This window comes from Barbatula barbatula (assembly GCF_947034865.1).
Source record: "Barbatula barbatula genome assembly, chromosome: 16".
NCBI lineage: Eukaryota > Metazoa > Chordata > Actinopteri > Cypriniformes > Nemacheilidae > Barbatula > Barbatula barbatula.
In genome coordinates, this window is record NC_136779.1 from 15,412,630 (window position 1) to 15,433,329 (window position 20,700).

Here is a 20,700-nt window from a genome sequence, read left to right on the forward strand (position 1 = left end):
TATCTAGAGATCAGTGGGAAGAAATGACATCTTAAAAACAAATATTAATATAAGAATAATAATGAGAATAGGATCTGTGCAGATATACTGTACATAATAATATATTTAATTACACACTCTGTAGGAATTTGGCTTATATTTTTTATTCTAGAGTCTCCTTTAACCATAAATAATAAAAAGGAAAGGCATGTTATAGGCCTTTATTGCACCTTGGATGCTTATAAAACTGCGGCAAAAACATGTTTTTATTTTAAATGTAGCCAGATGTGAGAGAAGACCAGCTGGGGTTCAATTACTCAGTATATTTCTCCACTGCAATTTTTCTAACCCTGTCTAGATTGTAATGCCAACCTGAGTCAAACTTCATATAGAAGATTTTCATTTCTCAAACTCTTGTTAACAGTTCAAAGAGGAGGCAGATAATTTTTTTTAGATTGAAAAACCCCATTTAAAGTTTTGGTAGGTTATTGTAGGTAAGTGTTTTAGTGCTCACTTGTTTAAAAAGAAAATAATGATACATTCTCTCATTAGATGCACATTTTAATGTTCATGAACAATGATAATTGTATGGTATAATAATAATAATGTTTTTGGTTGATTATTTGCAAATCCTATGCAATAAAGTAAAATGCCGGCAAAAACATACTGCCATTACAAGGCAACATATTATGATACATTGATCCATTTATAATTAAAAATGTGGACCTCTTTCACAATATTTGCAAACATATTCACATAACAAAGAAATGGCAATAAAATGTTATTAAAATAATAAAAATGTAATAATACCCTGTAGATATTTTTCAATACTTGTAAACACACCAATTTTAAGCATGGCAATGTTGGCTATTAACATCAGCTGTTTTAAAACCACATTCTGAAGTGATTTATCATGTGGCAACAGTCACACAAGAATCCCATCACACATAATTCAGTCCAAACTGGATGCCATGACAACCATGACATTATCCAAAAATCCAAAATCAACCCGAAAGCACTTGTTGGTGGGCAGAAATTGCATAATCACTCTTACATTGTCCTTCTATTGCATGGAGACACAGAGTAAACTTTTGGTTCCTAAGTCAACTTTGCTTTTGTGATACTGCCATCATGAAACCGTTGACAGAGTGAGTTATCATGTGCAGCTTGCGATGTCTCAACTGCAGTTTATTTTTTCTATTGCTTAGTAGCAAAAGCCATGCTGTACAAATTTTAAGCATACTACTAAAATTAGATGTTAAAGTGGCGGCTCTGGAAGCACCGATGCGAGGATTGGCTGTTTACAATTGCGTGCATTATTACACAAGCACTAAAAGATTAATGTTGTCAGGGGCGTCTTAAGCTAACACGTTCACATCTTGTATGTTAGTGTCGTGCAGGACATAACCCTCTGTGTCTCTGTCGCAATGTGTGGGAGAGCTTTTGTGAGGGCAGAATAAGGCGTGGAAATGCCTCCGGAACGTCTCTGACAGACATGCATACAGTATGGGATTGGCGCAGCTCCACGAGTAGGACAGCAGTACCACAAACTCAAAACCGCGGGTGAAGTTAAGTACCAAGTCTGTTTGGTGTAGAGAACAGAAGTTGAAGACGTAGAATGGCAGCCAGCACATGCCAAATACCACAACAACTGCCACCACCATCTTGGTGACCTGCTTCTCCAATCTGTGGCTCTCAAGAGAGGAGGAAGTGCCACCGTGTTGCCTGTTGGCATTTTTTAGAGTCACCACCAGTGCTGTGTAAAATAAAATCATAACGGTGAATGGCAGAGCAAAGCCGAGTATGAAGGTGTAGATGAGAAAGGTCAACCACCAAGTGTCAGAGGCCACATGGGGGTCTATGGTGCACAGACCATAGTGGGCTGAAAAGTGAATAGCCATTGGTATAACAGGAAAGAGGGAGATAAACCACATCAAAGCAGCAATCACTTTTGCACGTTGGGGTGTCCGCCAATGAGCGAAGCGCAGCGGATCTACTAGAGCCATGTATCGGTCAACGCTCATCACAGTTAGGCAGAACACGCTAGTGAACTGGTTGATGCCATCTAGGACCATAACCAGTTTACAGACCACGTCTCCAAAGATCCACTGGTCCTGGAAGTTTTGGATAGCGATGAAGGGAAGTCCTACCATGAAGAGGCCATCAGCCAAAGCCAGGTTAAAAATGTAGACGGTGGTTGCAGATGACATTTTGTCCAGCTTTAGGATACTGATTATGACCAGAGAGTTCCCACCCAATCCCACAATGCATACTGCCAGGTAGAGGATGGCCATGGTAACACTGAAGGCATCAAAATCCTTCTGAATGTAGATGTTGTTTATTGAAGTACTGTCCAGATCCAGAATTGACACGTTGTCATAAAATATTCCTAAAGGCATTGCTGTTTCCATTTTTGGTCAAAAGCAGTTCGTTGTCCAATTGGTAATAATGTTGATTCAGGAAAATAAAGGAAAAGATTGACAAACCCAAATCCAAGATGTTTCGGAAATAAATTGTCCTTACTGCAAGATTACATCCTTAGACTTTTTTTTCTTTTGTTCTTGAAGTTGGGCATCAAAAAAAATCCATCCAAGCTTTGAGGAATAGCATACTTTGCCCAAAAACTGTAATTCTCTCTGGCACTCAAAGGGCATGTAAGATTCCTGCTGATAGATCTTTGGGAGAGAAAACCCCAAACTGCAAAGCAGTTCCTCAGAGAAATCTAGTGGGTGTTAGACCCTCCTGGTGAGTTCTTATATATCCCCCCAGCAGCGCCCAGAGTGTGAGAGTGTGTGCGACCATGTGTGTGTGTGTGTGTGTGCGGAAATGCATTCGTTGACAGCCTTTCCCCATCTGCCCTGTTTATGTGATAAACTGTGCCTTCTCGTCCCATTATGCGTTATGAGGTTTCCAAGGTTCCGTCTGTTACAATACATTTATTTTCATAACTAAACATTCTTCTTAGAAGGTCCATCCACCCTATTTCTTTCACACTTCTTTACTCTCTCGCTCGCTACACTCCACCCCTCTGGTTCCTCTTGCAGTTCAGTGGGGGGTCAATCTGAGCTGATCAACCCCCAACTTCCCTTCTAGGCCACCCACTTTCCAGATACGTCCCCACGGATGAGTGATGAATTTAGGCTGTCTCCATCTGCTTGTTTTAATACACTGTGTTTTCACCCTTGTAGTGTTTATATTGCGTGCTGACTGTCTTTGTTTGTTGGTCAGTAATTCATTTATCATTATGGGGAGGACGCAAGGCCACAGTGGGTGGAAGCGGCTGCAGATAAAAGGGCAAAGTAATGAGTGATCACCTTACTCCTGTTCCTCCTCAGACACGCATAACTGGAATACCGCAATTCTCACACTGAACTTCCCAAGAGATGCGAGAAAACATGTAACTGTGGGAGGTGATCATTAGCTGGAGATTTATATTTGCTTACCTCCTTGACATACACCATTTTTGGTAGAAAACTTTTTATGCAATTTACAAATTGTTTTGGAAATCAACCTACTCTGATTTCCATGAAACCGTTCGTGATTCTTAGAATTTGGCACATTCCACTTGCATGTTCTGTAAACTTGGAAATGGCTTTGTAGTTTGAGCGTATAATGAGAATTGTTAAGTGCCCCAAATTACTTTGGGTATAGCTAACAGACAGGTATCCAGTCCTCACCAATAAATCTGAACTGCCAGTTTTTGGTTTCACTGCATGGGCTAGGGTTTTTCTTCTCTTAACCTCTCCTTTTTACAAACTGTAAGAAGAGTATAGACGTGCAGCTTAACTACTTTTTAAAAATGGTAAGTCATAAATCAGTAGAAGACATAACTTTATTTTATGTCTCACTTATGAAATATATGCAAGTTTGTGACATTGACTGTGTTGTACAAAAGGTCAGATTGTATTGCTTCCGTTGAAGTAAACAAGTTTTGGTAATTCTCAGACATGGATGTTTGTGGCTTAGGTTTTGTCATTATAAAGTGAATGGGAAACATATTTAATATTTGGTCACCTTTGAAAATTAAATTCTATTCTCAATGAGAATATAATTCCGTTGAAGGGAAAATATCTCTTAAATCTTTTTGAACCCATTGATCACTCTTTTTCAAGAAAACTTTCCAACAATTTACATATAGTCCATTTCATACTACAGTACACAAATTATTTGTATTTAGCCGGGAGATTCATATGATTATTTAAACTAGTGAATAATTTTTCCTATCATTATCAAATAATGTTATGTTGTTCACTTTTGGTGAAGCTGATTATTTGACTTTTTTTGTTGCCATAATCCCTGTTCCTCACAGAAGCGTATTCAGGCAGTTTGGGATTCGCAACAGGGGTGAGACAACTCATATTTTCCTTTCATCCTTACAATAATTTTTACTATAATATTTTTCCTCATCATAATAGAGACGTTTTCATAAATGGTACAAGTTGAACACTTAGCAGTGTTTTACCACTATACATCTACAGTGTTGACGTTCTCTGACAATCTGAATAATCTGTGAATAATCTTCATGTATTGTTTCTAATTCACCACCAAGGGCCCAATGACAGAATTAAACAAAAACTATTTTAAACTATTTTAAGAAGATCAAGACAAGTGATTTATATTTGGTGTTAGCAGTGCCGGCCCTTCCAAAAGGCAAGCGATTGCCTGGGGCCCCATGACCACCTGAAGACCCTCAAATCTTAAATTAATTGATACTGCACCAAACCGTAAGTGACAAAACCCACAGGAATTGAATAACAGAATAAACTCTAGACACTAAATGATGTTTAATTAACAAAGTTCGGAGGAGCCGTAGCATACAATCAGTCGGCTGGTCTACAATCAGCAATCACCGCACATACACAATCAGCCATAGCGAGCTCGCTCATAAATAGGGAAACCACCTTACCTGCTCGATCTCCTAAGATTAAGCATTGACGCTATGTCTAAGACCCCCGTCATCGACGACAATCTTTCAGCGCCGCCGAGCGCTCATCAGTCCAGCTCAGGATCTGATACATCAAGCGATTCCCCGGCTTCATCACGGGGCCGCCAGCTCCACCGTTCTACACCTCGGAAGGCTAAATCCAGAGGTGGCACATCATCACCTGGCCCAAAGAGACGTCCACCTCCTTCCCTGGCAGATACCGCCTCAACGATGTGCGCTACGGAGGGGTCCACCGCCAATTCCTGGCCCGGGCAATCCACCTCCGCGGCTAGTCGCGGCAGGTATCACCACGGACCCACCGGTCCCTCTCGCCGTTGGCCAGCTTCGGCCTCCTGCCAACACCCCACCAGCAGTAGCGGGCCGCCCTCGAAACATTAGCTCACCAGCACCTGGAGCTCCGGTGCTTTACCACCCATTCCCTGCCCCTGGCTCTTGGCCCACGGCGCCTCCGTCTAACACTAGCGCGAGGCTGCCTCAGTTAGCGATGCAGGCGCCGGTTCTTAGCCATTTCCCAGCCACCTTGGTAGCCGCTGCTAGCGCGAGCATGACTCCGCTAGCCACTCAGGCGGCCGCCATTCCCCCTCTTTTCTCTCTTCCGCAGACTCGATTGAGCTACTCATTGGCCACGGCGACGCACCAGCCTTGGAACCGCCTCCAGTTTCGGGGAACATAAGATCGCAGATCTTGACAGAAATTCAGGCTGCTGGTGCCCGAAGCAGACCCCTTGCCAACACCTCCCTATTCGGAGCTGATATTCCGGTAAACCACCCACTAAAAACCCTCCTCGGTGCATCTCGAAACTCCATCATCCAAGCCGTCTCCCTTAGGACCCTCCAATCTCATCTCACTGCATGGAAAAGCTTCAAGTCGTTTCACCATGCGTTCAACATTCCCTTTCCCACTTTTTCTGTCCTCTCCATCACCTCCTACATCTCCTTCCTAAACTCCTCAAAAAACCTCCAAGCTAGCTCAATTAAAGGTTACATGAGTGGAGTCCAGTTCTTCCACAAGCTCATATTCGACTCTCCATCCGCAGCCATAGCCAGCTCCCAAACATCTATGCTCATCAAAGGCATTCAAAGAAATGTTCATCTACATTTTCAACCTCCAGTCACCGATTCAGCCTTATCAGACCCTTCTAGCCTACCTTCACTTCAGGAAATCCCAGATCAAAACCACATCAGACCCTCTCTTCGTGGATGAATCTTACCACCCAGCCACACGCTTCTGGTTCCAAAAACACCTCAAAGCCGTATTGTTCCTGTCCGGCATTCCCGCAGACCACTTTTCCGGCCACTCCTTCCGCATAGGCGCAGCAACTCAATCGCAGTCTCAAATCCAAGCACTAGGGCGCTGGACATCGGAAGCTTTCAAGAGCTACATCAGGTCAGATCTCTCAATCATCAGGGAAGCCCATCGAACCCTCATTCCCGAATCATCTAAAGAATCCATCCTTCACTCACATGGGCTCGAACCTCCACCACTTCAGCCTTCATCTCCCTAGCGGGAGATCTCACTACCACTGCAACCGCCTCAGCAATCACCAGGGATTCAGACCCCACCCGCAGGGGCCATTGCCCAAGTCTCGGGCTCTGCCACAGCAGACTCTTCAGCAGAAGCCAACATCGCAGCAGCGACCTCCTCAGCAGAGGCCAGTGCTTCTATCCCAAGCATAGAAGCCAGCATTGCAACAGCCTGAGCCGGGGACAGCTCTTCCATTCAAGCATGGAAGCAAACGCCGCGGCAAGAAGCACCCAAAGAAGCCAGAGCTGCCATCGAAGGCATCGAAGCCAGCATCGCAGCAGCGATCGCCTTCGCAGAGGCCAGTGCTTCCAACTAAGGCGTCGAAGCCAGCGTCGCAGCAGCGCTTGCCTCCGCAGAGGCCAGTGCTTCCAACTAAAGGCGTCGAAGCCAGCGTCGCAGCAGCGATCGCCTCCGCAGAGGCCAGTGCTTCCATCTAAGGCATCGAAGCCAGCGTCGCAGCAGCGATCGCCTCCGCAGAGGCCAGTGCTTCCAACTAAGGCGTCGAAGCCAACGTCGCAGCAGCGATCGCCTCCTCAGAGGCCAGTGCTTCCAACTAAGGCGTCGAAGCCAACGTCGCAGCAGCGGTCACCTCCGCAGAGGCCAGTGGTTCCAACTAAGGCGTTGAAGCCAGCGTCGCAGCAGCGATCGCCTCCACAGAGGCCAGTGCTTCCATCTCGCGTTCTGCCATCTTCGACTTTCTACGGATCAAGCACCACAGCAGCTTTCTCCCCAGCAGGAATCTCCATCAGGTGCTCTACTTCAGCTGGGTCCCTCCTTCAGTAGCCTCCTTCCACCTTGACCAAGGTGTAGTGTTTCGGGTTCTGATAGATCTGGCGAGCTCGGAGCCTGCTTCCCGGACAGTATGCCAAATACGCATAACCTTCATAACCAAGCTCTATCTTTATTATCCCTATCAACATCACTGTTATCTGCCCAGGTGAACTCGTGAAATGACATTAAATGACAATAAATACAAAGCATCAGTATGAATAAAGACAGAAAACATTAGAAGATAGGAGCAAAGTAGCAACCTGTTTAATGTTTTATGACGCGATTGCGGACGTGTGTTAGGTGATGTTAAATACGTTTTATTGCGCATGCTTGGGGTGTTCAGAATTATGGTTAATGTATCCTCGTCTTAAGAGATAAGCAACGAAGGACTAATTTTAGTGAGGTTGCGTTGGAAGGCTTAGGCAAACTATGGCATCAAAATGGCACTTTTCGGGGGCTCAAAGGAGAAGAGCAGAGAAAGACTCTCAAGGTATGTTCTGCTTTACATTGATTAATGCGTAAACTAATTTAAAATAAATCAGAACAATGTATTCATAAATGTAAGGTACATGAAAAAAATACTATTATAATTTACTATTTTCTATAGAATTTACTCCTTGTCTTTATTTAAATCTGTTTATATACAGCTGTTGCACTATAGCAGCTTTGTTTATGTTCTATGTTCCACTTAAAAACACTTTTACACATAAATACATAAATTGTCATCTTTGTGTGTTTTATTTTCACTTGTCAAACTCGACAATTTTTACACTAGTGGGCCCATATTTATGGTTTTGCCTAGGGCCCCACAACCCCACCAGCCGGCCCTGGCTTTTGGGAATAATTTCTCTCTTGCCTAGTTGAATATAGATGTTGATATCTGGGATTAACAAGATAAATTAACCACTTTTGAACCTGTTGTGTGTTTCTAAACTGTATTGATCTTATTTCTTCCTTATCATGCGCTCCGTGAAGAACAGATACAGCTGAGCAGCTGTGAGCAGGAATGTTTTGCACATGGTGGGATTTAATCACTGTACAGAAAAGAATGTTCTAAAAACGGTAATAACAACAAAACAAACAAGCAGGCTGTCATCTGTTTTCTTTTTCGACAGGTTTTGTTTGGTAATATCTGTGGAAATCACACCAAATCAGCTTGCTAAAGTTAATTTGATTATTGGAGAATATTTACATTTAGTCATTTAGCAGACGCTTTTATGCAAAGCGACTTGCAAAGAGTTCAGGGAGCAATAAGCGATATGTCATAAAAGAGCACAATAGGTGTAAATACATAGTTACTAGCAGTGCTCGAATTGTCACAAAATGGCTTGGACAGAACCCAGATGCAGACAGACGAAGGGTTAACGTAAAAACCTTTATTAAATGAAAAGACACGTGGCGCCAAGTAACAACATAAAGCCACGTGTCTCCACACATAACACAACAGAAACCCGAAAAGACGTGGCAATGTCATGACTCTGCCCAGGAAGCTAGAAAGCTCGAGACAGGAAGGACAGAGTCCTAACACGAATTGAATCAAGTCTTATGGGGGGTCCCCACCATAAGACTTTTTTTGTGGGGGTGGGGGTTCGTGTTTAAAATATACAATTTATACCAAATACACAATATATTTGATCATAATATGCATAACCATATTTATTCAAAACAGGCTTTTACTGTATTTTGGATCAAATCAATACAGGCTTGGTGAACAGAAATGACATTTAATGGTTGTTTGGCATTTCAAATTTAAAGTGACATGACAACTAGCCCATGAACAAACTTAATATAAATTATTGTAAATAATTAATTCACAAAATGTACCAAATCCATTGCATGAATTTAACCAAGGCAAATGTGTAATCTATTATCCTCCATATAATGAATAAAATATACACTTTTTTATTATAGTAAAACGTTTTTCAGTGATTATACTGAAGTGAGTAAATATGGCTACTGTTTCAGGTCAGGTTCAGTGAACTGTGATTGTCAGAGATTCACTTTGAACGGTTCTAGTGCAGACAACTGAAACTACAGTCTACTAAGGGAGAAACCCTTCGATCATCACTATGTAAACGAGTTACTGTCAAATCTGTGTCGAACGTCATGAGATAAACTGTCGTATCCTGGCTGACGTGTTTACTTTAAAAAGACGCAATGTGTCAACTAGCCAATAGGAGCTCGAGAAAGGCGGGAATGGACCCGTAACAGAGACACGTGTAGCCTACACAGGGAAGCAGGAAGTGAAGTCGTTCAGCTGGTGCTAGAAAACAGTAAGTACTTTGAAATAGTAAATAGTGTATGTCAAACTAATGGTTATGAATGGAAGAAAGCGCAAATTCAACTCTCATTTATCGAAACTCTTATTTTCCGTTTGCAAGATATTAAAATATGTGAATGCAACAGTAGTTCACGCTGCAATACAACATCAGACAAACTTTAAAGCAGTCTTCAGTCTGTCGTAGCATTACATATCGCATTTACGTCATTAAACTAGAAATTATCAACAGCTGTCATGTAAAACAATATCCTTGGAAAAACTGTGAGTTTATACTAATAGTTTAATTCATGCACTCAGATGATGCATTGATCTTGCACCAACTCTCTTTACACATCAGGCTTTTCATTCATCTGGTACTATGTAACATGTGACGTTTTCTGGTATCGATTATAGACAAATTATTAATACAATATTGGCACATTTGCGGTTTTAAAGTTTTAATGTTAGTTAGGCTATATAAATAAACAGAACCTTTTAAACATAAGCTTGTTTTATCCTCTGAGGGCATTGTTTGCAAAACTCCTAGGTAAACAGGATTTGGGTGTCACCCTTCTGTGTGATGTATAAATGTATCCTGCATCCTCATGTTCTTTCACAAGCGCAGGCACCATGATTCAAGGGGTCAGTCCTGTGGTTCAGGCCCTGCTGGGGACCCTCTTCACATGGGGTCTCACTGCAGCTGGAGCTTCTCTGGTGTTCATCTTCTCCAGCAGTCAGGTGAGCAAGTTATACATCATCTCTTCAACTTTATAGACAGAGTTTCTTTATATTTCATTATATGAAAAAAAGATTTCAGGCTATTCTTAAAATTCACCTTTTGTGTTCGATCGAAGAAAGATAATTGTATGGTTTGGAAGGATTGACATTAAGGGTTCAAATAATGTTATGATTTTCACTTTTTTACTGAAGCTTATTATTTGATTTTTTTTTTTCATATTCCCTGTTCCTCACAGAAGCGTATTCTGGATGGCAGCTTGGGATTCGCAGCAGGGGTGAGACAACTCACATTTTCCTTTCATCCTTGCATGTCCATCATTTCTTACATCATCACTTTTTATGAATTATTTGAGCTGCTCTGCATCTTTTAACTCTCTCTCACCCTCTCCTAATTCAAAATATTGTAGATCTTGAAATTCAGTGTGAAAAAATCAGGCAGAACCATCTGATGGGTTTTGTTGTTATTTATTTATATGCAGCTGTATCTAATAAAAGGAAACTCAACAGGCAACTTGTCACTAAGGCTTAGAAAGAATAGATGTTATTTATCTGTGACAGAGTTAATTACATTTTCCCATTATTCTTTTCCTGAATATCTGAATACGCTATCAGGTTTGCAGAGCTCTAATCTAATATTCACAAGCAACAATTCACCTATTGTGTTTGCCTGAAGGGGCATAAAATATTGTGTTGCGTTGAAAGATGAAAATGTCATTTCCATTGCATTAAAAATGCATGCTGTATAAATTAATTGCACCAGACAAATTATAGGTGTAAAAGTTAATTTTTCTTCTTTCATGTACTAAATATTTGACGGATTACAAATTTTGATATGTAATAAGCGATTTGCTCTTTTCTACATACAATAATCTGACACGAAGTAAAGAAAATTGTGAATTCTCATCTTGATATCTTTAATATTGACCTGGTATGGCCATGTAGAAGATTTGTAAAATTTTGATCTCAGAAAATCATGTTTCTGAGAAAATCCAAGTGACCACACCCCTCCCCCCTCTCTTTGGAAGTACTGTGGTAGTTGACACATGAATTAGATGTCGTCACGTTTTTGCTTCCCTGCCGAAGGAGGTAAGGTAGTTATGAAACGTGTTCTGTAGAGCAGTTTGTACATTCAGTGCTACTGTAGAAACAACATGGTTAATTTCATGCAAGGAGACCTGCGTATATGGATAGAACTCTATTAAAAATGATGTGTTGACTCTACTTAAAGTGGAGATAACATGCTATGTCATGCATTCTGACTTCTTCACACTGTTGAACGTGCTGGCTTCTCATGCTTAACATGGTTAAAAAACGAGTTGGACGTATGATGTAGTATTTCTGTACTTTATACACTCCCCCAGCCCTGTTTACAGGGACCCTATTCCTTTTATTGGCCATTCTCCCGGAAAAGCACGGCAAGGCGAAAGAGTGCATGCCCACGCGCCAACCAACCAGCTTGCCCTCAAAATTGTATGCGGTGTGTCTAGATTGGCTGCTCTGCTCTGCAGCTCATTACTCTTGCTTTAGTGAAGTTTAGGTGATTTCTGTTTGTTCACAGCATTTCAGTGATGAATGTTATATAAACGGTGGATTTAACACTGGATTTGGAAATAGTTTGAAACTGATAGATGGTGCGGTTCCAGTGCTAAAAGATATCGGACATGAACCGCACGCGGTAAGTGAAACTAAGTCATTAGTCTGTGTTTTCTTCAATCGGGTAGGATAACAACATGGTGTCTGGTCCTTGTTACATTTTATTCTGGATATGTAACGAAACTAACCATCGTTTATTTTGCGGTTTATGGGTATTGCAATTAAATAGTTATCAATATTAAATTGACGTGATGAAAAACATGTAGAAATGGCTTTACAGCCCAAAAATAGTGAAACATGATTATACAGTCTGTGATCAGAAATGTATTTAAAAACATTCTGCCATTGTGTCCTTTAAGTTTATTTTATATAACTCTGAACAACTGTATGTCACATTCTGTTGGATGAAAAGGACAGCAGAATGAGTTAAGGGCTATTGCATGCTTCCTATTCTTCAGTCAAGTACAGCTATAGCAAACACAGCCTAGTGTCTTCATCATTTTTATTATTTGGAATATCCTGTTGCCCTGACAGACCGTCCTTTAGTTATGTGGTCTAGTTTTGCCTCCAGCAACTGTTACTGCTAGATAGCACATCACATCACATCTCCAGTATGACATTGCCAACAGCAGATACTCTTCAGAAAATCATTGTTTCTCATTCTGTTGCAAATATTTGGAGGGTTACAGCATCTGGACATGCTGATGGAAGTTCAAGAAATTCGGATGGGCCATTAGTTTGAGCTATGTTGTGAATTATAAAACTTGTATTGTAGGTGGGTGAAATTTACAATTAAAGCGGTCACCAGAAATAAATGTGTTTATTTGGTTCAGTCTTTGTTTTGTTAGGGAGATTAATAGAAGAATCGCTAGAATTCTTAGGCGAATCGCAGGCGTTTGGTTGTTTGTGTGTGCTTGCCACCGCCTTTTATGTAAAAAAAAGTTAAAGAGCTTAATAAATTATTATTGTGTGGTAATGGTTTGGTACTGGGATATGATGTTGTCTGGAACATCCATGGACATGCGTGTTTTATAAACATTTTATTTATTTTCCAGTGATGGTTAGTGTTAATTTAATTGTGGTATATTTTGTTTGTGGTAGTCTTTTTCCTTCCTCTTTGACACTTTAATTAAAAAGTCCCCTTTTGCTTCTATCTTCAAGCCTTTGTAAGCTTCCGCTTTCCATTTAAAATGACTGGATGTGAATTTGCTGTCTGATTTAATGTTTTGGCCATCCTTCAACAACAACCTTTCTAAAAAGCCTACATTATATTGAGACTGATTTAAGATCTGCATTCAAATGTACCATGCAAACTGCAAAGATCTACAAACAAAAATGAAATCATGAAATTATACTATAAAATAATATTATAAATATAAAGTATGTAAATAAAAAAAATTCCCCCTTGTATTCGGCTTTACATCCTCTTTATTACCTCACCAGCACTGGCTGGTCCAAGCTGCTGAACAGTTAGTAGGTGTTGTTGATGTTTAAATGTGGACAGTAATTTTTTACGTGTTTTGACGCGCACTCGCACTCACACACAAACACAAATTGTCAGATTGGGTCACAGATTGATGTTTTTGCAGCTTGGTTTTGATAAATGGTCTGTTTGGACTAGTTAGAAAGGTTTGCAAGTTGCAGTATGTTTACACGTCTTTATTACTCATTTTGAAAGGAGGATAAAAGCAATGCAAGAACAAAAGTAAATTGAGTGATGTGTGCAACCCATTCTCACAGGTACCCCTTTGGCATCGTCTTTCGATGAGGGGGAACTGCAATGCTGTTTGCTAAATGCTCCTGATCAAGATGCGTGAAATTCTTAGCATTTCATAATTATTTATGGTTATAATATTTTGTAGCACCTAACCCCAAACCCTTACCTAACCACTTCTTAAACAAATAAAACAACAAGCGAGTCAAAGTACAGTCACAGGTATTTATTGTACAAACTGACCAAAAGCAATGTAAAAGTTTTACAAATAACTCGTGTCGCAGACCCTTTTGCACCGAAGCAGTACGATAACTTTATGTGAAAATGCCGTGTCCGTGAATGCACGCAGTCGGCTTCCATTCAAAAGATAAACTGAAACATTAGCTAGATGCAGTCGATCACAGGAGCCAATACCCTTTCACATTCAAAGCCAACGAAATGAAGCGATCGGTCACGAGACACGGGAGAGCCAATGGGATGGAAGTCGACATAATTCTTCTTCTGGTGGCAACTTTTGAACGTCTGTTATTCTCCGGTTCCTAGATTTATAATTTCGTGTTGGTACCCTATCTGTATTTTTGATCGACATTGTGACTGCTTGTATCTTGTTTTATATTACGATAAATAAACGGTTTCATTACTTCTCAAACTGCCTGAACAGCGTCATATAAACACAATCATCCTGGCCGTTAAAACTTAAATGAAACCCTGACACATCATCATTGCAAATTATATGTAAAATACAATTCATAATGACGGTAAAATTTTGTCGAAAAATCGATGCCAAAGATGTACACTGCACGTTAAAAAGTGACACCAAGGGCACTGACCAAGTGTCAATATGTGACGAGTCGAGATTGAAAATGCGTTGATGTTTGAATGGAATTGACATTTTCTTTGTTTAATGTGCGTTTTCTGAGCGTTCAGCAGTTAAATGTTTCTGGTAGACTTTCAGTTTTTTGCTTCTCAAAAATAGATTCTGTGTGGTTCATATGATGTTAGAAGTCACTTCAATATTAAAAATGCCACATCTAGAAGTAACTTGAAATGAGCCCCCTGTGTGAAACATTCAGTGTAATAAACAGACCTCTGGGTGAAGTTGAATGGATTTAATTTTAAAAGATTTTAGAATTTAGGACGGTATAGAGCACTCTATCCCCCTCACTGAACTTGATTAGAAATCAATAGTGGGTCAATGAGTTCAACAAAGAACCTATTACAACAACAATTCACTGCCTGTGTAGAACAGCATGAACTGTTATCTAAAATATACTGCTAGGCCTATATCAGATCACTGTCTGAAACACTCCTAAATATCAGAAATAATTAATAACACTTCAATAAGCAAAAATGTTGAATTTGGAGGTTGTAATTATTGTTTTCCGTCTGTGTATTTTTTGTAAATACTAAAAGCTGACATGTTTAATTTTATCCTACTAACAACCTCTAATGGCTCAAACATTAGCATTAATAATAACAATAGTTTAATTTATTGTAAATACAACAAGATACAACAAGATTACATTAGAGAATCAATAGACAGTTCAATTTCATAAAGTGCAGATGCGTAAGAATGTAAACTATCATAATAAGGCACAATATTTCCAGCAATAGCACAGTTTGTAAGCAGGACAAACAACTTGTGGCATGCAAGGAATACAGTGTATAAGGTAGATGTATGTGCTACAGCAATGTCAAGTCCAGTTCACTGTTATTGCAGTTGTTTGAGAATAGCACATGATGGAGGGATGGATGGATGAATGAAGTGGATAGAGGGAGAGTGGAACTGTGGTTATTCAGCAGTCTGACTGCCTGGGGAAAGAGGCTGTTGGCCATTCTGGTGGTTCTAGCAGGTGGGACAAGCTGTGTGCTGGGTGGGACCGGTCTCTTATGATATTGTGTGGCCTACGCAGGCAGCTGGAGGTGTACACAGTAGAAATCTCTGGGAGGGCGGTCCTGAGGATTTTACCAGCAGTTCTCACCAACCTCTGGATCACCTGCTGTTCAGCTATAGTGCAGATGGAGAACTACAATAGAAGCCCATAATTAATCACCCTTTTGATTGCACAGTTGAAAAAAATTATCATAAGCTTCCTCAGGTTAAAGAGCTGCTTCTGGGCCTTCCCTACAGCTGAGGTGATGTTACTGCCCCAGGACAGATCCTCAGAGACAGTAAGACCCAGGAATTAGCATTGGCAATTAAAAATAAAGGTGCTTCACAATGGCAAAAGCCATTTTTGGCTGATTGGTTCCATAAGAACTTTTACTTGGGACAGTTCACCCAAATAATGTATGTAGTGTGGAAATGTAAGTTTGAGGATAATTTTAAGTTCAGCTGATTATCTTAATATCTGAACAACAAATATAAAAGTAAAATACAATACATACCAAATACCCAATGTATGTGGTAACATTGCATGTGATGGCTCTTTGATTTACTCCATTGTGTGATCAGGAGGCCATTTACTCACAAATCATGACTCAGTCAAAGGCTTGAGTCAGGAGTGAATGCCAGGCTTCTGTGAAATCTTCTTTATCACTATGATAATGAAATGGCACGTGTTTGAAAACAAAATAGTTTTTTGCAATTGCGTTGATGCAGCTAGCTGCGCTGAAATTATAATAAATAGCATGTCATTATAGTTCTTATTAGATGCCTGAAAACTGAATCAAGCCATTAAACTATATGCAAACAAGTCAGTGTTGCCATGCTTCTCCTGAGCTTGGTGAACATTATCGGGTTTGTATGATCCACTTCATCTGTTTACACAGATGTGGAAATGTATGTGGGCAATTACTGGCCATAACTGAAGCATAGGCATATGATTACATGTTTGTGCGAATGTAGTTATGTTCTTGCAATTGACATCCTGTAAAAGCTTTGTACATAAAAAGAGATCAGCGAAGGTTTTAAGGTTATTTCTTTTTTCTGTTTGGTAACTCAGAAAAAAACAGTTACTGTGTATGAACGCACACATGCTAATGCTGTTGCTGCTCTCAAAATCTGGATTTCAGTTGTCCTTTAACATTTGTATTCCTGCTTATTTGTGTTTATTTAAAGGAATTGTTCACTTTCAAAGTACATTTTCATGATAATTTACTTACATAAACATCTTTGATGACAACAGGAGTATTTTATTTCTTTAGTCAAAAAGAAATTAAAGTTTTTAATTAAACATTCCAGGATTATTCTCCATATAGTGGACTTCAATGGACTCCAAACGCTTGAAGGTCAAAATTACATTTTCAGTGCAGCTTTAAAGGGCTTTAAACAATGCTAGATGAATAAGTGTCTTATCAAGCCAATCGATCAGCCATTTTCTAAAAAAAAATTTTATAAAGCTTTATAAACACAAATTTCTCGCCTTGCTCTGCGAAGCGAATCACAACTTCACATATTACGTAATTACGTTGAAAAGGTCACGTAGGTGGAATCCAGGATACGCACACGAAATTACAATTTTGTGAACAAAAAACTGACAGAAAAGACAATTTAATTTGTGTCATTGAACATTCAACAACTTTTGTATGGCCCTCCTTCTCCACCTTTGTAAACACTGACTCTGTACTGCCTACGTCAAGCGTGACCTTTTCAATGTAATTTTGATTACGTGAAGTTGTGATTGCGATTCGCAGAACAGAGCACGACGAGTTTTGTGTTTATAAAACATATACATAAAATTTATTTTAGAAAATGACTGATTGTTTCGCTAGATAAAACCCTTATTCATCGTCTGGTATTGTTTAAAGCCCTTTGAAGCTGCATTAAAAATGTAATTTGGATCTTCAACCATTTGGAGTACATCGAAGTCCACTATATGGAGAATAATCCTGGAATGTTTTCATCAAAAACCTTAATGTCTTTTCGACTAAAAAAACTGAATACATATAAAGTACATATTGGATGACAACAGGGGTGAGTAAATTATCATGAAAATGTTTGTTGAATGTGAACAATTCCTTTAAGCTTTATTCATGTGTAGCTGATTGATTTCGAATGAAATTGCTCATACTAAAGCATTGTGTGCTTCTTCTTGTTTTGTGAAATGTTTTGTGGGTTAAGAAGCATACCAGTAATGCAAGTGGCATTTTATTGAAACATGATGAATCATTCAACTGAAAGTATAAACTCTCCAGATGCAAATACAGAGACAAATATTGACAAAGAGAAAAAACTATAAATCTACATTTGACCTCCACTTGCATGCTGTAAAGTGTTTCTACCTTGTTAAACGTTTAGAAAAAAGAATGATAAAACAAAATTATAATGACAGTGTGCTGAGGGCTGTGATCGCAGTCGTACAGTGAACCAACACACTTGTAGGCAAAGTTTTGCAATTTCAAAAGAATCAATGCAGAACTGCCCACATGGCATCCACACATAAACAAAAGTAATGACTTGCTGAATGCAGTGATTTTTTTTCAGCTGTAGAAAGAAAAGTCTGCTTGACCTCTCATAGAGAGTTTGGTAGACTAGATCACTTTATGTGACGTTCATTGATTTCCTCTGTATTTTAATACACATGCTCAAATCTGATTGATTTGCTTCAGTTGGACACTGAGGGAAAAGGGTGCATTTTTACAGTGGAATAGCAGAATAAAAACCCATTTTACATAGTAATTTTCCAAGACCTGAAATTGCTCTTCGGTGTTTGGAAAAATAGGCTCATTTTCTCCCCAGGAAGATACAGCCAAATGTGAGCGCTCACACATTTATGGTATTTTAAAATGTTCAGTTATTTTCTGCATATATGATTCATAAAGTATTTTATTATTTAAATATGTACCAAAAATTTAACCTGACAGCTCTAAGCTCTAGAAAGATAATGCAAAGGAAGTAGAAAGTATCTCAAGCTAGTCATATTAATGGAGTTAGCAAAATGGAAAAAGGGATTTTGTAGGAAGATTAAAATATTCTTACAGCCGAAGCTTAATTGTTTTATATAGCTGAAAGTAGTTAGCAGTACAACCTTCGGATAAAAATACTTCCCTGAAATTTATATGCATTGACAGAGATGCATTGTTTTTGTTTCAAGGCGAAACTGGTGTTAAAGTGTTCACCTGAACATTTACTCACTCAATTCATTTCAAACCTGTATGACTTTCGTTCTTCCACAATAAAACAAAAGAAGATATTTAGAAGCATTCTGTTAACATGCACCGTTCACTTTCATTGATTATTTTGTACACACTCTTAAAAAAAGGTGCTTCAAAAGATTCTTCAATGCCATAGAAGAAGATTTTGGTTCCATAAAGAACCTTTAAAGTTCCCCTAACTTGCACAGTTTCTGTATATCTCATGTTTATCTTGAGTACTTACAGAATCGTATTGCACCCTTCAAATAGCTGCAGAGTCTTTAGTTTGAACACATTTATAAAAGACAGATACAGCTGTACGAACAAAAGTAGAGTAAGGAATATACAAGACAAAAAAAAACTTAGACAAAATAATTAGAAATGCAATAAGGTAATACTTAAGTGCAATACTTAATTGTCTTGTCGGTGTCCTTGACCGAGTTGGTAGAGTCTATGGACTTTATACTCTTCGGTCTTACGATGAGGACTACACGCAATGAAGCTGCCGCGACCGCTGCCGCAGTGGTTGATCACACTTATATACTCGTTGAATAACCCATTTAAAATTAGCAGGACAGGCCTTACAATATCAAACAATAAACAAGCGAAACCAGCACCAGAATAGACGAGAACAAATGCGACTTCTACGTGTGACATGGCTGTAGTAAACAAAGCAACGTTTCCTAGCAACGACACTGCGCTAAACTAAAAAAACAAGCATTAATAGTAGGGGTGTGACGAGATCTCACGGCACGAAATCTCGCGAGACTGGTCGGATCATACACACAATTTCAATCGCTCCATTCAAATTGCGACCATTTTAGTCGCATATGCTCCCTATATTTAACCTGTGCAACCTCAAAATATATTTGGGTGTATTTGTGTGAGTGCCCATTTTGTTGTGGTGCGGCACGCTAATAACTGATCAGAGTGTGCTGTGAGCTACAGTGACTGGCTCGGCCATTCATAGACAACGTGATTTTCCATCACACTTTGTTACTTTCCCACTATTTTTCTATGGGAACACTATGTAAAATCTTGTCTCGTTCTCGTGAACCCAGTCTTCTGTCTCGTCTCGTGAGATAAGTGTCTCGTCACACCCCTAATCAATTCACTTACGTGCTTCTGTTGACTTGTGCTGCTCAACATGCTGTCTATGATTTTTCTAGTTATATCTTGTGTTATCAGTGGGCTCCGAGCTCCCTGCGCAATCACAGTGTCAGTAATTAGCTATTAACTTAGCATGAGTTATTGTCTGTGTCTGGGCACTCCAGTAAGAAACTTAATGTGCTTTTTCATGCATATAGTCAAACCACTTCCTCTAAAGAGAAGAGGTGGCAAGAAAATGCCCACTTCCTGAAAGAAAATAAATAACATGCCTCTTACGGGTGTCAAAACTTCACAGCATAATTTACCTGATATTCACAGCCAAGCCTAGTTCATTATTGCACGGATGAGAATAGATTGTCATTATAAAAAACCCTGAATTTTATACCATTGATTTTAATAACAGCTTTTCTCTGAAAGAGAACAGATGTCAAATGGGGCATCAGGACATTTAGTTTTTGTTCAAAAATTATAATAGCTGCCAAATCGGCAGTTTGTGATTTTTCGATAAGGACATGACGCTGTAAGTGCTTTTATTTCTGTAAGTACTTGAGATCTCTATGTGTTTGTTTTACGATTTCTGTTTACGTTCTCATACAGAACCTGTCAATACGTTGTGGGGTTATACTATGGGGCGTGTTTGTGTTTAGAAGCTAACTGCTGACCGCATATTATAGGACTTGAAACATATCGATATCTGATTGTAAAACCTTGGGCCCTGGTAATGAATTTGTTTAGGATAATATATTTGTTTACTTTGTTCAGGATGATATATTTGTTTACTTTGCTCTATGTAGAATGAGTGGGTGATTACTTGAGTTATGATATAAAAACTCTTGTATGTGCAACCAAGATTCACTGCTGAAAAATGTTGATAGTAGAAAATATTTTAATGCAGCGACACCAAGATGTTGTTGTCACAGTGTACACTTAAAACTTACAGTTTATTTAGGTTAATTTCATCATGTGGATATTCAACATGGCAGTTCATTA

General features: G+C 39.4%; 2 protein-coding genes across 7 annotated transcripts in view; one reads left to right on the forward strand and one right to left on the reverse strand.

Annotated features, from left to right (window-relative positions):
- Nucleotides 1-529: 529 nt before the first annotated feature.
- On the reverse strand, nucleotides 530-2,704 carry LOC306905556 (somatostatin receptor type 2). The gene has a single exon (XM_079476236.1). It carries the CDS (start codon nucleotides 2,388-2,390, stop codon nucleotides 1,338-1,340), a length of 1,053 nt encoding a protein of 350 aa, XP_079332362.1. The 5' UTR covers nucleotides 2,391-2,704; the 3' UTR covers nucleotides 530-1,337.
- Nucleotides 2,705-9,395: 6,691 nt separating this feature from the next.
- Nucleotides 9,396-20,700, forward strand: part of slc39a11 (solute carrier family 39, member 11) — a 122,169-nt gene continuing 110,864 nt past the window's right edge. For 2 of the 6 annotated variants that reach the window (XM_079475943.1, XM_079475946.1), the window contains exons 1-3: nucleotides 9,516-9,761; nucleotides 10,105-10,217; nucleotides 10,454-10,492. In XM_079475943.1, the coding sequence (XP_079332069.1) occupies nucleotides 10,110-10,217; nucleotides 10,454-10,492 (147 nt within the window). In that variant the 5' untranslated portion in view covers nucleotides 9,516-9,761; nucleotides 10,105-10,109. Of the gene's footprint in view, nucleotides 9,493-9,515; nucleotides 9,762-10,099; nucleotides 10,218-10,453; nucleotides 10,493-20,700 lie in introns of those variants that run through there. The other 4 variants (XM_079475941.1, XM_079475944.1, XM_079475945.1 and 1 more) reach the window with 4 other exon arrangements.

Bases quoted from the DNA above. Each gene is read 5' to 3' on its own strand.
- LOC306905556 (XM_079476236.1), bottom strand. From the start codon at position 2,390: ATGGAAACAGCAATGCCTTTAGGAATATTTTATGACAACGTGTCAATT.